The sequence below is a fragment of the Gossypium arboreum genome, chromosome 13 (assembly GCF_025698485.1).
Source record: "Gossypium arboreum isolate Shixiya-1 chromosome 13, ASM2569848v2, whole genome shotgun sequence".
Lineage (NCBI taxonomy): Eukaryota > Viridiplantae > Streptophyta > Magnoliopsida > Malvales > Malvaceae > Gossypium > Gossypium arboreum.
In genome coordinates this window covers 120,253,571-120,272,659 of record NC_069082.1, presented here as the reverse complement: position 1 = coordinate 120,272,659, position 19,089 = coordinate 120,253,571, and the positions used below count along the sequence as shown (strand labels likewise).

Sequence of the window (19,089 nt, the reverse complement as noted above, 5' to 3'; positions counted from 1 at the left end):
TTTTATTATATTAAAATATTTTATATTATCGAAATATGAAGTTTGGGCCTTAAATTGAGGCTAAACCATTTGATAAATGAGTCTACTTTTGATGGGCTAGTTTGGATGGAATCCAACACTTAAATAAGATATATAGGGGAAGAAAAAAAATCTGAGTCACACATTTCATTAATTTTTATATAATTGGCCCAACCCTTCATTCCAATTTGATTTCACTTTGAGATATATAGATGGATCTTATCCAAATTATTATTTTAAAAATATATATTTCAAGCAATTTCTTGATCAATTTGTTATCTCATCGAAACTCAAGATGAAGAAATTCCAACATTTGCATTCGAGTCCAACTAACAAGGAATACAAGCAAGGCTGTGTACATGTTTAGGACTAGCATGACATAAATACAACAATAACAACATGAACCACATATGCATTGGTGCCCTTGATTGTGGTCGTAATTTAAATCCAAGAGCATTACAAATTCTGGTCTTATATCTGAAAGGATAATGTCAAGAGAGGAGACTGGAGAAGTAAATTTAAACCTCTCTGCTTATTACATGATACTTAGTAGAATAGTACGACTTGATTTAGAAAAATGCATGCAAACATTGTTTCAAACAAGCAAACAAACTTTTGCGGTTTTTATTTGGCTCTTAAAGTAGTTGTTAATCCCATTAGAACCGAGACTGAAGATACTTAACCACATTCTTGTTCAACTGGAACGCCTTGGCCAAAACATCTGGGTTGATCGGTGGGTTTGAGCCAAACACTGCGTTAGCTATGGTGATAACCCCAGCATTTTGGCTGCTGAGACCAGCAAAGGCAACCGCCGCAGTTTTTCCTATGTTGAACTGGAAATGAATCATACCAAAGGGGAAAACAAAAACATCTCCAGGGTTTAGGATTTTAGTGAAGAGACGGTTGTCTGGGTTCGCCGTAACGAAGCCGACATAAAGTGTGCCTTCGACAACAAGCAGGATCTCGGATCCCCGAGGGTGAGTGTGAGGAGGGTTGACACCATAAGGTGCATAGTCGATTCGAACCAGAGATATACCGAGAGTGTTAAGTCCTGGTATTATATCTACATTGATCATAGTGACATTTGATCCAACTGGATTTGATGTGTTCCCCGGCCTGTTTAGGCCTGAAAAGAAGAAATCTTCTGCAACTGCAAGCTTTGGGTCTTTGCAAAATTTGCCATTTACAAACACTGCAATGAAGAAATGTTAAAAAGTTATATTAGAACATTGAAACGTAATGCTGCTCAGCTCATGCTTTATTAACATCATGAGGATGAACATTAACACAAAGTCTTGAATGCGTACCGCCATTCTTGATGTCCTTGATAGCTACACAAAAGTCCTGGAGAGGACTGGGGTCATATGCTGAGGCCGATGAGCAAGCAAAAGCAAAGAGGCCAAAAGCAATAAGAATGGAGCGAATCCTTTTCATTATGATATATGTTGACTTAGCTGGTTGTTTGCTATTTGCTTGGGAGAAGATTGAGAAACTTTGCATGGCAGATAAAGCTATTTATAGATGGAAACCAACAGGCAGGTCATTATTTTCCATGAATTGCGCTGGTAAATGAGTATCAGGTTTGTGAAAAGGATAGGTTTTAGGTGGCAAGTAAGTAAAACGAAACGAAAGACTTTTGATATTTCGATGACCATTTGTGGGTTAGGATGGTGTCCAGTTAATGTTGAAGACACTGTTATTAGGTTTCTAATATGTAAATAGTGTCCATTGAATACACTTGTTTCTGCTTGAAATCCAGTTCTAAGAAGAGAAGAAACTGGTTGAGGTAACATAAGATATTATTGGATTTTTTTTTTTTTTTTGGTTAAAAGATATTATTGGATTTTGATTCTTAATATCTGCAATTATTTTTTATTTCAAGACTCGGACCCCATTTATTATAATAATAATAATAATAAACATTTTTTCTTGAAGGTAATTCAACTAATATATATATCAAGTGGCTCAGGTTAACTGCTACCTTGAATTTGGCCAGATGGAAGGTCCCAAATGACCTAACTTGGGTAAATTATTTGAGATATAAATATAATCTGCTGAAGCAAAAGAACACAAGGTATCTTTCATGTCAAAGGATTAGTTTGTCTACAGTATAAAACAATATTCTACGAAAATGAAAATATGTAAAAGAATAAAATGAAAATTTTAAAATTTTTAAGTTTAGGATACTTATAATTTTTAAAATATTTTTTATAATTTTCAAAAATAGATTATGAATAGTTTGATATTATTCTGTCCAAATTAATTTGAATTATCTTATATATAAATTTACGATTGATTCAGCAGGTTGTATCTACATCATCCTTAGCTACATACATAAATGTAGTTTTAGACGGATGACAATTGAGATATTATAGATTTGGAATATTTATATATACACAAATATAATTTATCTTTTCCAAATTCAGTTATTACAATTTTAACTAATATTTAAATTTGTATATTATAAATTTTGAATAATATTTAAATTTTAACAATTAATAAAAGGATGTTTTCATGTTTAATCTAATATTTTCGGGTCAAATCTAAAATTATTTTATGGATTTAAATTAAAAGCATTTTAATTTATAATAAGCTTTATATAAGAAGAGGCCCACAAAGAACATCTTTTATTATATATTCAGAAAATTAAATAAAATAAAATTTAATGTTACTATAAATAACAAATGACAACTTCAAACATCATTCAACATTTCTCCTATTGTTATCCCATCAGAATTCGGATTGAAGATTCTTCACCATTTTCCTGTCCAGATTAAAAGCCTTGGCAAGAATATCAGCATCAATGGAATGGCTTGAGCCAAATACTGCATTTGCGATAGTGATCACCCCTGGGTTTTCACTGCTAAGACCAGCAAAGGCAACAGCATAGGTGTTCCCTATGTTGTACTGAAAGTGAATGAGACCCACAGGAAAAACAAAGACATCTCCGGGATATAGGACTTTAGAAATCAAATGATTATCTGGATTCGATGTAACGAAACCGACATGGAGTGTGCCTTCCAGAACAACTAGAATCTCTGAGGCACGAGGGTGAGTGTGAGGTGCGTTCAGGCCACCGTTAGGTGCATAGTCAATTCGAACCATAGATATCCCCAATGTGTGAAGTCCTGGCATCTGTGCAACATTAACAGGTGTGACAGTTGATCCAAATGTGTTGGATGTGTTTTTGCGGATATGGAGACCTGAAAAGTAGAAGTCATTTGCTTTGGCAAGCTTTGCGTCTTTGCAGAATTTTCCGTTGACAAACACTGCATGAAAGCAATAAATGTTAGTCAATACCAGAAGAAGAAAAAAAGATGAGTTCATGTTACTAAAACTTGAATATAAGTGTACGAGTGTGAAAGGTGTTAAGAGTCATATCCTGTTCATGTCCGGATATACACTAGACACAGACACAATTAGCTCAAGAAAAATGAAAGTATTTGAAGAGAAGACATACCAGAGCCCTTGGGATCATTAACGGCTACACAAAAGTCCTGAAGAGGGCTAGGATCAGAGGCCAAGGTCAAAGACGATGCAAGAGCCAAGATGAAAATGGCTACTATAATCTTAAGGGCTTCCATTTTTTGTATATGGTAGAGTTAGCTTCTATTTCTTTCTTGGGCGTGAGAGGCTCTGCATGAATGAATGGCCATTTATAGGTTGAAGCCATTGAATCAGTCTATGATTTTTGCTTATTTTAATTAATTTTCTTTAATTATGCCATAGATGACAGTACATATAGAAACAACTGAATCATTTTTAATTACTTGGTGAATCAGCAGGCCTGCATAAAAGAAGTAATATAATACATCTTCCTTTGCTTAAATCAGGACATATTTAAACAAAAGATTAATTTTCTGATATAAGATGTTTCTGTTTTTTTTTTCTTTCTTGAAACTTGGCTCCGGTAGAATTGGGTCAATTAAAGATAATTTCAAAATGCTGGTTTTTTTTTTAATTGAAAGTGACTCAAACATCATCTGAAAATGAAGTTTGATCTTGGTTTTCATGACTCTTACTATATAAGGAATTGTTTATTCTAAAGAATATTGTCGAAACCATCCCTCAATTTAAAAATTTTTAAATTTTAAAAAAAAGGGGGAAATCGACTTTTTGGAAAATAGAAATATGGAGTCGCCACCGATCCTTTTGTTTTGGTGTGATCGGGTCACCTAAGAATTTGGTTATTTTAATAAAATATTTTTGGTTTACTAAAACAACGATTTTGGTCTACGAAAATATGAGAAAACAGGCTCGGAAGTCGATTATGTATGAGGAAGGATTAGCACCCTCATTACGCCCAAAATTGGTACTGAATCGATTAAATACTGTCCTTATGTCTAAAATTAAAAGGTTTTTGAAGTGTGGTTCTTTTTTATAACGTTTGAGTAACCCGAATTGGTTGCCAAAATCTTCTTGTTTCGATGTCCGAACGTTTATAATTCGAGAATTACAAAGGATGCTCAACTATTTAGTCCAACGAAAATCGAAACCCAAGCCGGTAGAGGGTACGATTCTCAATTTCAAACATTGATCATTGCCTTACCTTATAAAATACGTGTGAAATTCCGAGGAGATATTCGATTATTTTGGGCAAACGAATAAGCGCAACCCAGCACGATAGGGCTCGATTCTCAAATCGCCAAACATCAAACATCGCCTTCATTTTGAAAGATTTTAGAAAATGTGAATGAAGTTCCGAAGGGATCTTCAATTGTTTCGGACCAATGAAAAAGCACAACCCACACGATAGGGCACGATTCTCAAATCTCCAAACATTGAATATCATCTTCGTTTTTAAGGTTTTTAATAAACATGAATGTAAACCTAAAGGAATATTCGATTGTTTTAGACAAACGAGGAATCACAACCCAACACGATAAGGCATGATTCCTGAATTGTCAAATACCGAGTGTTACCTTCGTTTTAAAGGATTTTTAGAAGACCTGAGTGAAATTTTGAAAGGATATTTGATTATTTTAAACAATTGAAATTGCAACCCAACACGTTAGGGCACAATTCCACTGATTGCCAAATATCGCGTATCACCTTCGTTTAAGGGATTTTAAAAGACATGAGTGAAATTTTGAAGTGATATTCGATTATTTTGAGCAAACGCGAAATTGCAACCCAACACGTTAGGGCACGATTCCGCGAATTGCCAAATATCGCACATCGCCTCCGTTTTAAAGAATTTTTAATAATTGTGAAACTAGCTTAAAACACTTTAATAAGACGAAATTAATCATGAAATTTGGGTTTTATAGAACCACATTTCAAAAATTAAGTGAAACGATGATGTAGGGTAAAAGGCACGTATAATGGTACGATGCTTGATGAATAATAATATTAATCGACTAGCAGAATATGCAATTAAATATAATTAATCTAAAGATCATAATCAAATCTCAATCACATACGAAGAACAATTAACAAATCATTAAGACGAATACCATGCAATGATTATATATATCCATACCATAAGATATAAAGAAAACAACAAGATATGCGTGAAGCAAATGAAATGTAGAAATCAAAATGGTATAAGATCAATAAGCTAGATATATATATATATATATATATATATAGGTTGACAAGCTTAAAAAATAGGGATATGTGTATATATTTTGAAATGGATATTAAAGAATGAGAATTTGAATCAAGTTGCAAGTAAAAAAATTTAAACACAAACATATTTTAAAGTTGACAAACTACATGACGATTTTAAATAATATGTCTAATATAAAAAGAAGTAATGAAGATATATGGCAAAATATAATACACAAAATACGTTCATAAAACCAATGTACATATAGATAGCTTTGAAAATAATCATTAGATTAATAAAAAGCTTTAACTTAGTCTAAAAAGTATATCCATGCGTTTATATCAAAACGTCTAAATAAGGGACTATATAAAACACAATGTAATGTAATGCAAAGGAACATCCAAAAGCAATAATTTTATGATTACAAAAAAAATGAGGTTTCTAAAATTCTTCCATATACATGCATAAAGAAAATACTTGATAACTTATATAGCAAAAATGTTGTAAGTAGGAAAACCTATTAAAGTAATAATATTAATATATATATGTATATATGACTTTTGAAAATAATTACATGTAAAATTACATAGAAAGGATAATATTCATAGGGCTAAATTAATTTTATAATAAATTAAACAATAGACTAAAAACATGCTTTTGTGTAAAGAAAATGTATATATAAAATGTATAGATTTAGAAATATATATAGAATATGTGTACTAATATAAATAAGTATAAAATAATTTAAACTCACAAAATGTAATAATAATAAAAAACGTTTAAAATGATGAAGAAACAATTATTAAAGTGATTAAAAGAGGCAACATAGTTGATTAAGAATAGAAAAAGGGATGAAACAAAGAAAGACTTAATAATAATTAAACTAAAATAGTAGGGACAATTGAAAATAAAACAATAGCGATAAAAGGACTAATAATCTATACGTGAAAACATTAGGGATTAAAGCGGTAATATACCAGATCCCAAAATACTGCGCTTGAGCGCGGATCCAATTGCAAACGGGTGTAAATCACAGGGGTAGATTAGAAAAAAAACGAAACAAGAATACAAGCTGATCTGAATACATCACAAAAGGGAGGGACCAACATTGAAAATAAACCCTCACTGCCAAAACGCGTGGGTCATCGGGTTCAGGAATCGGGTCGGTTGGGTCTAGCTTTGAACGCAGTCATTTTGGAGCCATTAGTTTGGCTTAAAAAGGTGACGTCTGGAAGCCCTTTATGACCACCGAAAGAAACCCTAAAAGGGTCTGCAGCCATCTTTAAAGGGTGAGAAAGAAAAAAAAGAACTAGGGTGCCCTTACCCTTCGCTGTTCACTGGTCTTTCGAAGGCCTATTCTCCTGCCCCTCCTTTTGACTCATTCGAGAGTCAATCAAGGCTTTATCGAATCGAAAGATTCACGCATCTTGCTCATAAACCCCGAATCACTACTTGGTTTCGATCATGGCGAAGTAAGCAAGGGTTCTAAGGCATCAAACGCAGGTAAGCTTCGTTTCTCCTTTTATTCCTTTTCTTTTGAGTATAAAACGATGAAGAAAAGCGCACTTAAATAAGTAAAGAACAGAGAGTTCAAAAGGGAAGGGAAATCACCTTCAGTTTTTTTTATTGCTTTCTATTGTCTCTGTATTCATACAATATGCGCTGATATTTTGTTTTTTTGTTGCGTATTGAGCCTTTTGTATTCTCTCTGAAAATTACAATTGATTCTCTTCAGACTTTATAGCCGAGAGAAGAAGAGAAAAAAACAAAATAAAATATACAATTTTTTCATTTTTTTTTGTCTGTTGTTTTCTTGTATGCATTTGCTGCTGTGGTTTGTCCCTTTCTTCGCAGTGCAGTGTGTGCTTCAGAGTGCAGGGCCGTGTCTTTGGCCTGGCGTGGCTCTTTGAATGATCTGAGGCAGTGAAGCTTAGCTGGTTATGGCAAGATGGGAAAGAACCCTAGGGTTCTAAAATTTCTGGGCCATTTGGGCCAATGTGATTTTGGATCTCGGGTTAATATGGGGATTGGGTATTGGTTGTGGGGCATTAGTTATTGGGTTTAGGTATTAGTGTTTTAATTTGGGTCAAAGCCTGTTAATAGACTGTTATATGGTTTAAGTTCTGGTCTTGTAATTGGGCTTTGATTAGTTATTGGCCCGTGGACTATTGTAATTATTTGGACTTTGGACTGTTAATATTTATATTTAATTATTGTTTATTTATTTTTGGGTTTCAAAGGGGGCCGGGCAAATTGGCCTATTTACAGCTGCCCCTCTTTGCTCATTGTCGTGTAACGAGAATAGAGCAAAGACTATAAAAAGGACCAAATTTGCTCGGTCTGGCTAAGTCTCAAAATCTTGATCCTCATCTTCCCCAAAGGTATTCTGATGTCTTTAGGAGTGTCAAGTTGGTTATCCTCAACTTGCTTCTTGAAAACTCGGGAACACCAATCTGTTATTTTCGATCTGCTCTCTGCCAAAATAGAGATGCCAAATCTGCTGTCTTCGATTTGTCCTCTGACAATACAGAGATGCCAAATCTGCTATCTTTGATCTGCTCTCTGCCAATACAGAGACACCAAATCTACAGGATTTGCCAATGTCGCTACACTGTCTTCTAAAGACATGATGTGTAGAATGGGTTTCCTTTATCTGTGTATGTCAAATAACTAGGATGCTATGATCGAGATAAATCAAATGTCCCTAACTAGATGTGGTGTTTATGTCAAATAATTAGAACGCTATGATCGAAATGACTCAAGTGCTCCTAATTAAATGAATGATTATGGATGTAGAAATGTCATGAGAGTGATTCCTTTTTAAACGCTTAAGGTGTCATTGCTCATAATTCGTCCAGGTTCTATCATTGATGTGCTATCGCATCTTCCTGCTTAGCCGCTATCTCTGACAAAAAATTTGAAGAAATAGTCCTAATTTGGACTACTCTTTTTTCAATGTTTTCCAACTTTGAACCTGGTTAGTCCTGATTAGTGGCCCTGTTTCAGGTCCTTGCACTATTTAGAGACTTTTCAGAGTAATATGCATAACATCTTTTGTGTAAATATTACATGTTCAAAAATCGCGATTTCAACAAGAATGCTTGAAAGAGATTATCATAATGGACAAATGGAATTTTAATAAGCAAAAATTTGATGTGAATACATAAGATAACGAATCTGATAAGGTGCAAAAAAAATGAGAAAAAATGTGCCCCAGATATCGCAACACGAGTTTCATTATTCTAATTTCTCAAAGGCTCCTTCGAACCAAATGTGTATTCAGGAGATCCCGCATATTTTGTTGATGCTCCAAGGTGTAATATTCTTCTGTCTTGTTGATTTTGGAAGGACAAGACTACCATATGCCCCATATTCAAAATTTGAGCTGCCTGTTTCCTGGTTTTCAACTCAAAAGCCCCTTTGGTTCCAAAGTGCCCTTTGCGGGTTTTCACCTTGGCCTCTCCGTTTTTTCTTTTTTTAGATTTCAGAGCGCCCTTTGTGGGTTTTCACTCTGGCCTCTCTTTCTTCAGGTAAAATATTTCTTGACCAAATCTGAGTTTACAGGATTGGGCAAGCTTCTACCGTCTATCTCGGCTAGAATCAATGCTCCTCCAGAGAAAACTTTCTTCACCACGTAAGGCCCTTCCCAATTAGGCATCCATTTCCCTCGAAAATCCTTTTGTATGGGGAGGATCTTTTTCAAAACCAGGTCTCCTTCGTGGAATTCTCTAGGGCGAACCTTTTTTCATAAGCCCGCATCATTCGCTTTTGGTACATCTGACCATGACGGATAGCTTTTAGCCTCTTTTCCTCAATTAGGTTCAATTGATCATATCGACACTGGATCCACTCAGCTTTTTCCAACTTTAACTCAGATAACACTCGGAGTGATGGGATCTCGACTTCAATCAGCAACACCACCTCCATTCCGTAAACTAAAGAGAAAAGGGTTGCCCCGGTTGAAGTTCTGACTGATGTTCAATAAGCAAAGAGGGCAAATGGTAACTTCTCATGCCAGTCTCTGTAGGTTTCAGTCATCTTCCCCATAATCTTCTTAATGTTTTTATTGGCTGCTTCCACTACCCCATTCATCTTCAGGCGATATGGTGACGAGTTGTGATGTCTGATCTTCAATTGACTGCAGACTTTCGCTATCGTACTATTGTTCAGGTTTAATGCATTGTCAGATATGATCCTCTCCGACATTCTATATCGACATATGATCTCTTTTTTCAGGAACCTGCTCACTGCTGACTTTGTAACACTAGCACACGAAGCGGCTTCTACCATTTGGTGAAGTAGTTAATAACCAAAAAGATGAACCGATACCCATTGGAAGCTTTCGGCGATATTGGTCCAATCACATCCATGCCCCACATAGAGAATGGCCATGGGGAAACCATAACATGCAGCGGTGAAGGAGGCACATGAATTTTGTCCCCGTAGATTTGGCATTTATGGCATCTCTTGGCGTAATTGACACAGTCTCCTTCCATGGTGGACCAATAGTACCCGAATCTCATAATTTGCCTGGCCATTGTAAAGCCATTAGCGTGTGTCCCACAGACACCTTCATGGACTTCTTCCAAGATTTTCTTAGCCTCTACAGTGCCTACACATCTTAGTAACACTTGATCCATTCTTCTTTTGTACAGGATATCCCCATCTAAGACATAGTTGATGGCCAACCTTCTTAGCGTTCTTTTTTCATTCTCGCTTGCTTGGTCCGGGTACTCACGATTCTTCACGTATTGCAATGTATCGTGGTACCAAGGGTGATCATCTTTCTCTTTGTCTTCTTCAATATTGTAACAGTGGGCCGAAACTTCATAAATGCTCATCCGGATGGGTTTGACATCTTCTTGTTTGTTCACCTTGATCATGGAGGCTAGGGTAGCCAAAGCATCAGCCATCTGAATTTCGTCTCGTGGAAGGTAGTGGAAGGTAATGTCATCAAACTCTTTAACCAATTCAAGGACCAGCTTTCGATAATCGATTAACTTGGGGTCTCTGGTCTCCCATTCTCCCTTGAGTTGATAAATCACTAGCGCAGAATCCCTAAACACCTCTAGCACTTTAATCTTGCGATCTGTGGCTGCACGAATACCCATGATGCACGCTTCGTATTCCGCCATGTTATTCGTACAATCAAAATCCAATTTACTAGTGAATGGATAATGATCTCCATTTGGGGATACCAAGACTACTCCGATTCCATTACCCATGGCGTTTGATGCCCCATCAAAGTTTAATTTCCAAGGAAGTTCTTCCAGAGCACCTTTTTCAGTGGTAGCAACACACATTAGGTCTTCATTCGGAAAGTCGAAGTTCAAAGGCTCGTAGTCTTCCAAAGCTCTACTAGCCAGAAAATCTGCTATCGCACTCCCTTTTACTGCCTTCTGATTCACATAAACTATGTCGAATTCGGAGAGCAGAATCTGCCATCGGGCCATCCTTCCATTCAAAGCTGTTGACTCCATCATGTACTTTAAGGGGTCCAATTTTGAGATGAGCCAAGTGGTGTGATACAACATATACTGCCTCAGTCTTCGGGTTGTCCAAATTAGGGTACACTATCAGCGGGTACCTTGTCTCATATTCTGTGAACTTTTTGCTGAGATAGTAAATAGCTTTTTCTTTCCTTCCCGATTCGTCATGCTGACCCAGTACGCACCCCATGGAGTTCTCGAATACTGCCAAATACAGTATCAACAGCTTATCAGGGTTAGGAGGCATCAGCACTGGGGCGTTGGATAAATACTGTTTGACCTTGTCGAAAGCCTTTTGGCATTCTTCATCCTATTCACCTGGGTTGTGTTTCTTGAGAAGGAGGAAAATCGGGTCACATTTCTCGGTTAGTTGTGAAATAAACCGAGCGATGTAATTTAATCTTCCTAAAAAGCCTCGAACTTCTTTCTGAGTGCGCGGCGGGGATAGCTCTTGTATGGCTTTAACTTTTTCTGGATCGATCTCGATCCCTTTCTCACTAACCACGAATCCGAGTAACTTTCCAGACTTAGCTCCAAAGATACATTTGGCGGGGTTGAGTTTTAGCTAAAACTTCCTCAACCTCAAGAACAATTTTCTCAGGACTAGTATGTGCTCCTCCTCTGTTTGGGAGTTGGTGATCATATCATCGACATAAACCTTAATTTCTTTATGCATCATGTCGTGAAAAAGAGTTACCATGGCTCTTTGATAAGTTGCCCCCGCATTTTTCAGTCCAAACGGCATCACCTTGTAGCAGAACGTGCCCCACATAGTTAAAAATGTGGTTTTCTCCATATCTTCAGGATGCATCTTGATCTGGTTATATCCGAAAAAACTGTCCATAAATGAAAACAGTGAGTGTCCTGCCGTATTGTCCACTAGGGTGTCAATATGAGGCAATGGGAAATTGTCTTTCGGGCTGGCTTTGTTCAAATCTCTGTAGTCCACACACATTCGCACTTTTCCATCTTTCTTAGGGACGGGGACGATGTTGGCTACCCAATCTGAGTATTTTAGCACCTTTAGGAATCCGGCGTCAAACTATTTTCGAACCTCTTCTTTTATTTTTAGCAAGACATCGGGCCTCATTCTTCGGAGTTTTTGCTGAACTGGCTTACATTCTTCCTTTATGGGGAGTCGGTGTACCACGATATCAGTGTCCAACCCGGGCATATCTTGGTATGACCATGCGAAGACATCTTTGAATTCTTAAAGTAATTTAATGAGGTCTCGCTTCATCTCCGTAATGATACATGTTCTGATCTTCACCTCTTGTCCTTCTCCTAAGCTCACGATTTCAACTGATTCTTTGTGAGGTAGGATTTGTTTCTCGTCTTGTTCTACCATCCTCAACAAATCAGGAGATAGGTTACAGCTTTGGTCATCTTCAAAATCCTGAGAATCATCATACACACATCTCGCTCGAAAGGAAATTCTGAGTTGCTAGCAATGTCACTCGTGTCATTAATATCTGGGGACCTGTTATGAGGATGAAGGCAGATACAAAGAATCAAAAGAATTCGAAACATTTATTTACGCGGTATGATTATGAATGATGAATGAAAGAATATTTCAAGCATAAAAGAATCTGAGAGTAATCATTTGTATGGTTATGAATGAAATTGAAAGGACGAGAGAATATTTGCTCAAAAATGACAATAACCGTGGATTTTATTGAAATAACGTTTTTAAACATCAGCCTATTTCACAAAAGATTCTTATTACTCCTAGGTCTAGAGCAATAAGTGTGTTTTGGACATTACTCTGAATCCGTTCTAAAAACTATAGGAATCTCTTCCGCAGTCCAGTTGTCCAGAACACTTCCAGGTGTGTAGGGGCAAATGTCCGACAAATTTTCTCTTTCAGTCTCCTCTTCGTACATGACGTTGATGTTCAAGCTTTCCAGCATTTCTTCTATAGCTCCCGTCATTGGCGTATCTCTCTCGGGATGAATGATTCCCCCGGACACAAATGTTTCCAATATATAAAGGAATATCATTGGTTCCCACTTGATCTCCTCCCCCGTTAACTGAGCTTTCCTTCTTTCTTGCTTCTTTTCCAACTCCCTTCTCCTTTGTTTCACATCCGGCTTAAATCCTAAACCGAAGCGGTCTCTCTTGTCCTTCAGCATTGGCGTTTCAACCCTTCCTTGCAGATGTCTCCCAAGTCCCCATCCGGGTAGGGCCCTTTTTCCAATCGTCAACTGGAGGCTCATCCTCGTGGTTTTGGATAATTTCGGCACCAGAATTTTGCTTCCCTCAGCGATGAACATCGCATTAAAAAATTCCAAAGATCAAAATGAGCATTCGATTGATTTTTCATCTGTCTCCAAATAGGGTGCATTATTGCTCACAGTTGCAATAATATCTTCTTCAGCCTTAATCGTTATCAACCTCCCCTCCGATACCAGCTTCAATTTTTAATGCAACAAGGAAGCCACTGCCCCAGCTGAATGTATCCAGGGCCACCCCAACAAGCAATTGTATGAGGGCTTGATATCCATTACGAGAAAATCCACCTCATATGTGTTTGACCCGATCTGAAGAGGTGTCTCGATTCTGCCCATCACCTTTCTCTCCGTGCCATCGAATGCCTTCACGATGTTCTGGCACTCCTTTATGTGAGAGCTGTCTATAGGTAGTCTGTTAAGTGTAGTCAAGGGTAAGACGTTCAAGGCTGAACCATTGTCAATCAGTATGCCTGGAAGCGTATATCTTTTACAGCGTATGGTGATATGCAGAGCCTTAGTTGACCCCATGCCACCGGGTGGTATCTCATCGTTATTAAAGAAAATATAATTGTCGGCACTTATGTTGCTAACCAAACGGTCTAGCTTGTTAACAGAGATATCATTGGCAACGTATGTTTCATTCAAGACCTTCATCAGCACGCTGCGATGAACTTCCAAGCTTAGAAGTAAGGCCAGCACCGAGATACTGGCTGGTTGTTTACGTAGCTATTCCACCATACTATATTCACTATGTTTTAGGAATTTTAAAAACTCCTTGGCCTCCTCGTTAACTGGCTTGTTAACAGGCTTGGTTGCTTTTTCTTTCATTTCCTCGGCCATTGGGGTTTTTCCTTTTACGGGTTGTACCTCCTCGTTTGCTGCATTGTAACGTATCCAGCTATGTGTATAGGAGCCCTTGTCTTGACCCTCTTTTGAAACATCCACGAGGCTTTCCTTCCCCGGAATCATTATGTTACAATCATAATTCCATGGGACCTTTTTGCTGTCTTTGTAGGGGAAGACTGCAGGTCTTTGGATTATGACCCTCGGTGGCATTCGTACTCCGGCTTCATTATTTTTGGGTCTCGATATGATAACTACAGGATAGTTAGCTGTTTGATTCTGTACCGTCGATTCTCCTTCCGATGCACATATATCTCCCTCTACGGGGTCTTCGATCTCTTCATAAAACTCTATTTCCTTATTATCCATCATGTTCTGTACTAGGGCTCTGAATTCCACACACTATTGGATTTCATGCCCCACCTCATCGCGGAACTCGCAGCAGTTCTTCTCTTCTTCAGATTCGTCCCTCGAATCCAACGCAATCAATCCTCTCTTGGCCATCTCCTTCCATACCTGCCTCAATGGGGTCCTGACTTCTACCACTTCATTCTTGATTTTCTTGTTCCTTCCTTCACTTATCCTATTCACACCTTGGTCGGTATGATTGGGGAGTAGGTTTCTTGCTACATTGGGTGTGGCTGGGTCGTCAAATCTCACGATCCCCATCTTAATAAGTCTTTCGACTAATTTTTTAAATGCAGCGCAGTTTTCAATAGAGTGCTCGGTGATTCCCGCGTGGTATTCACATTGGGCGTTTGTGTCATACCATTTGGGATATGGGGTTTGCAGTGGCTTCAGGTAGAAAGGGGACACCACATGAGCGTTGAACAGGTTCTGATACAATTCCCTATACATCATGGGTATAGGGGTGAATTGTGGCCTTTCTGTGTTCTCCCTCGTGTTGGATTCTTGTCTTACAGAGCTTTGCTGATTGGTGGTCACCGTCTTGGGTTGATTTACGGTGAATAACTTGGACTAACCTTTTTTGGATGTACTCGTGTTGTTCTTTTCATTGTCTCTTTTCCTCGGGGCCGACTTCCTGGCACTCTCTCCCGATTCTATCTTGCCACTCCTCACAGCATTTTCGATCATTTCCCCAATCATCACTATGTCAGAGAAGCTTTTTTTGGCGCTTCCTAACATATGGGTGATAAAAGGGGCTTTCAAGGTGTTGATAAAGAGCATTGTCGTCTCTTTTTCTAGAAGCGACGACTGAACTTGTATGGCCATTTCTCTCCACCTTTGCGCGTACTGCTTGAAGCTTTCATTCGATTTCTTCTCCATATTCTAGAGAGTGATTCTGTCAGGGGTCATGTCCGTCACATGATTGTATTGCTTCATAAAGGCCTGGGCCAGGTCCTTCCATGAGTTAATCTTAAAACGACTTAATTGGTTGTACCACTTAGACGCCGCCCCGACCAGACTATCTTGAAAGCAGTGGATTAATAGCTAGTCATTGTTAACATATCCCGTCATTCGCCTGCAGAACATAGTGATATGAGCTTCAGGGCAACTTGTTCCATTGTATTTCTTGAATTCGGGCATTTTGAATTTAGGGGGAAGAACTAAATCTGGGACCAAACTTAGGTCGCATCAATCCCTTGATGATGATCCGCGCTCTCCATGGCTTTGAATTTCTCCTCAAGCCATCTACACCGTTCTTCCAATTGTTTTTACGAATCTATCCTCGCTTTTTCTTCTTCAGCAATTTCGTCCAAATCGATAACGGGTGGATAGTTCGGGTTGTTGACAAAGTTAGAGCCTGAGCCAGTTTAGAGATTCATCGGTATTGAAGCTCCAGCCTGAATCTGCTGGGGCATGATCATGACAGATGGTTTCGGTAGATTAATCTCGGGCTTCATCGGTACATGTGTCGGAGTAAAGCCAGGGGGTATTGAGGATCCTCGTTAGTTTCTTCAACTTTGTCCATAGGGCCCTTTCCCTTATCCGTTCCTCCCAACAGCAATTGGGATAACTGACTCATCATTTCCCTCTAGGACTCCATCATTTGCTCTTTCATCTCTCGCTGAATCTTGGCTAGCTGCTCTTGCATCTGAGACTGCATTTGTTCTTGCATGTCTTTTTGCATCTGCTCCAATTTCTCGAGTCTCTTATCCATTCATTTTTTCCTTGTATGTAGGGGTACGTGGTTGGTTGGTTTTCGTTAGTTTCCAGGTTACTGAAATAATTTTTAATTAATTAATTAGAAAACTCTTATGGCCTTTAATGCATAATGATATGATGTAATGCAAATGCATGAATGCAAAGGAAGCATCAATTTTGATTCAACTGCTCTTAGAAAATTTCACTTGAAAATAAAATCTTTTACAAAAAGTCGAGTTACAAATAAAATTTCGCTCTAACACTCAAAGTCCTAATTTTTCTAAGCAATGAGGCCAGCTCTTGTCCGCGCTCTGACTCCAACTCATATTTCACGCTTAGTGTGTCTGCCTGGACTGCTAGAGTTTGCAAGTAGTCCGCTACCTCCCGAATCTGGGTTATGGCCTCCCCCATAAGGTAATCTCTATTTCTGACTTGGTCTTGCACATGGTGAAGATGTTCTTTCCAACGATCCTCATTTGCTTCTAAAAACTGGACTGGCATCTCACAGCTTTGCAGTGACGCCTCTAACTCTTCTATTTTTCCTTTCATTTCTTCTATCCTGCTCAAGTTTGCCCTCAATTCCATTGCGGTGTTGCGGCTTCAGTATTGATGTAGAGACTTCTCGAGTTCTGCCACTCTAACCTTTAATTCCCCTCGCTCATTTCTACTTTCTGACAGACTCTTCTCCAAATCTTCGTTTCGTGCCTGAGCTTCTCGGAATTTCCTTTCCCACCGGTCGGTATTGGCCTTTTCTTCCCGAATTTCATGGCGCCATTGTTCGGAAGTCTTGCCTAAGCCCGCAGTCCTCATAGATAGGCGTAACTTCTTGTAGTCTGTTTTCAAACTGTCTAGATTTTCTTTAGCCTTAGTTTTTCCTTTTCTCCACTTCTCAGCCTCTGACCTCTAGACATCAGCCTCTAACCTTAGGTGCATCTTCTCTTCCTCTAATTGTTCGATCTTCTTCCCAAGCTCTAAACTCTTCTTCTCAAAATCTTGTCTTATAATCTCCAATTCTGATGGGGCGACTTGTAATTGTTCCTCGACAGGTCGAGCACTCTTCAAGCTTGGCCTAGGAGTATTGTCATTAATCCTCTTCTTAAACCACTTGCTGTACTCGAGTGTTACCATAAAACCGACGGCTAACCTCTTCATCCAACAAGTTTGCTTCCATGCATCTGATAATTCCCGAACTCTCTTCTTATAATGAGCACCCTTAAAAGAGAATTCACTCTGAGCAAGCCCATAGGTCGTGAGCACAAACTGCCTCGACTTATATTGCCTCAAGGCTATCAATGGAGTATATCTGGTAGCTCCCCAAATTCTTAACAATGGTACCCAATCGAAGTTACCACATCGGTACATGATCTCGTCAGGAACCATCCAATAAGCTCTCCACTCGATATCCTCCCTCCTCTGTATAGCTGCCTCTTCTTTCAACGGGGAATAACCCTCAGAAAAGACTCGATAAGAAACCTTGTCTACCTTCCAAAAGTACCCGTGGAACCATGCCATCAATAATTGTGCACATCCAATAAACCGCCCATCGCCTGCCTTCCGACATGAGCTCAAAGATCTGAACATTTCTGCCAATATCGCTGGTACTGGTGTGATTCCCTTTTCAAGGCGATCGAACAAGTAAATGACTGCTTCGTCCACGTGCCTCAAAACCTTAGGAAAAATCACTAATTCGTAGATGCTTAAGGCAAATATGTCGACCCTCTTTCTTTCATCTGGATGAGTCAAGATCAAATCTCGCAAATTCTCCCAAGGGATACATTTACTATCTCCTTTTTGCTGAATCCGAGCAGTGACCCAAGGCTCGCTCATCCTAGAGATGCTCATCAATTTCTTCAAGAAGGTCTGACTACTAAAAACCCGGGCATAAGTCTTCCGAACCTGAATTTTGGGACACCTAAGCAAAGTAGTGTATTCTTCCATGGTAGGTACCAAATCCACTTCTCCAAAAGTGAAACATTTGTACGTAGAATTCCAAAACTGCACCAAGGCTCGGAACAAATGCTTATCCACTCTAATGTCTAGCAGGTAGGGTATGTCACCATAACTTTGGTAAAACAACTGCTTGATCCTTTCATCCCAACTAACCCAAATGTCTCTCAACTCTTGCAGCTCATTCTGTACTACATTGACGCGAGTGAAATCTCGCAGCTCCGACACATACCCTTCTGCCAAGCTATCCCCTCTCTCAGATTGTAGCCTCTTAACGGCCGCATTATCCTTGACTTTACTAAGAAATTCATTCTCCATGTCAAATTTTCTAACTTAGTGATTGAATATGGATTAACGCCTCCTTTAGTATGCAATGTCATGCAAAAAAGACAATCAAAACAAAACACCGGTTAGTATCAAATAATAGTGATAGAATGCAAGCACATAAACGATAATTATAACGCATATACGGGTAAGTACTAAGGCTCGATGCAGCTTCACCCAAGGATAGCTCCTAAGGTTCACTATATGTGGTTTAGTTCTAGAAAAAGGGGTACCCGAACTAGCAGATTCCTCAATCCTCACCCATTATAGGCTCATATAGATCGAGTTCGGTTCGGGGGGATACATTTCCTTATGACCATGCGGAGATGAAAATCTCACGAAATCATAGGTACAGATGTACCCCGAAAGCAATCTACTAGCCCATGCGGAGGTGAAAACCTCACGAAAGCGTCGCTTCTTACTCCCACTTAGAAGGTGTGACCACAATGGTCATGCAATGAAATGCAGTGCTATTCTACAAGACCCACACCAAAACAAACATAAATCAAATGCAATCGAAAGATACATGATTTTTAAAATAGATTTTGATTTTTGACAAAAGGACAGCAAATAATCGATT

General features: G+C 38.6%; 2 protein-coding genes across 3 annotated transcripts; both read right to left on the bottom strand.

Moving 5' to 3' along the window:
- Positions 1-314: 314 nt before the first annotated feature.
- Positions 315-1,502, bottom strand: LOC108462885 (germin-like protein subfamily 1 member 13). The gene is made up of 2 exons (XM_017762795.2): positions 1,326-1,502; positions 315-1,210 (listed from the first exon to the last, which is right to left on the bottom strand). Exons 1-2 carry the CDS (start codon positions 1,450-1,452, stop codon positions 675-677), a joined length of 663 nt encoding a protein of 220 aa, XP_017618284.2. The 5' UTR covers positions 1,453-1,502; the 3' UTR covers positions 315-674.
- Positions 1,503-2,748: 1,246 nt separating this feature from the next.
- Positions 2,749-10,209, bottom strand: LOC108463246 (germin-like protein subfamily 1 member 7). 2 transcript variants are annotated; one of them, XM_053024414.1, is made up of 3 exons: positions 10,186-10,209; positions 3,479-3,587; positions 2,749-3,287 (listed from the first exon to the last, which is right to left on the bottom strand). In XM_053024414.1, exons 1-3 carry the CDS (start codon positions 10,207-10,209, stop codon positions 2,749-2,751), a joined length of 672 nt encoding a protein of 223 aa, XP_052880374.1. The 2 variants fall into 2 exon arrangements, with proteins under 2 accessions (XP_052880374.1, XP_017618678.2); XM_017763189.2 differs by lacking the exon at positions 10,186-10,209 and having other exon boundaries at positions 3,479-3,602.
- Positions 10,210-19,089: the final 8,880 nt, after the last annotated feature.

What these genes read in the sequence shown, in the direction of transcription:
- LOC108462885 (XM_017762795.2), bottom strand. Translation starts at nt 1,452, where the DNA reads ATGAAAAGGATTCGCTCCATTCTTATTGCTTTTGGCCTCTTTGCTTTT. An exon ending in CAAGGACATCAAGAATGGCG is followed by an intron (nt 1,211 to 1,325) that starts GTACGCATTCAA and finishes TCTTCATTGCAG; the next exon opens with TGTTTGTAAATGGCAAATTT.
- LOC108463246 (XM_053024414.1), bottom strand. Translation starts at nt 10,209, where the DNA reads ATGGATCAAGTGTTACTAAGATGT. An exon ending in ATCAAGTGTTACTAAGATGT is followed by an intron (nt 3,588 to 10,185) that starts GTAGGCACTGTA and finishes GAAGCCCTTAAG; the next exon opens with ATTATAGTAGCCATTTTCAT. An exon ending in TAATGATCCCAAGGGCTCTG is followed by an intron (nt 3,288 to 3,478) that starts GTATGTCTTCTC and finishes GCTTTCATGCAG; the next exon opens with TGTTTGTCAACGGAAAATTC.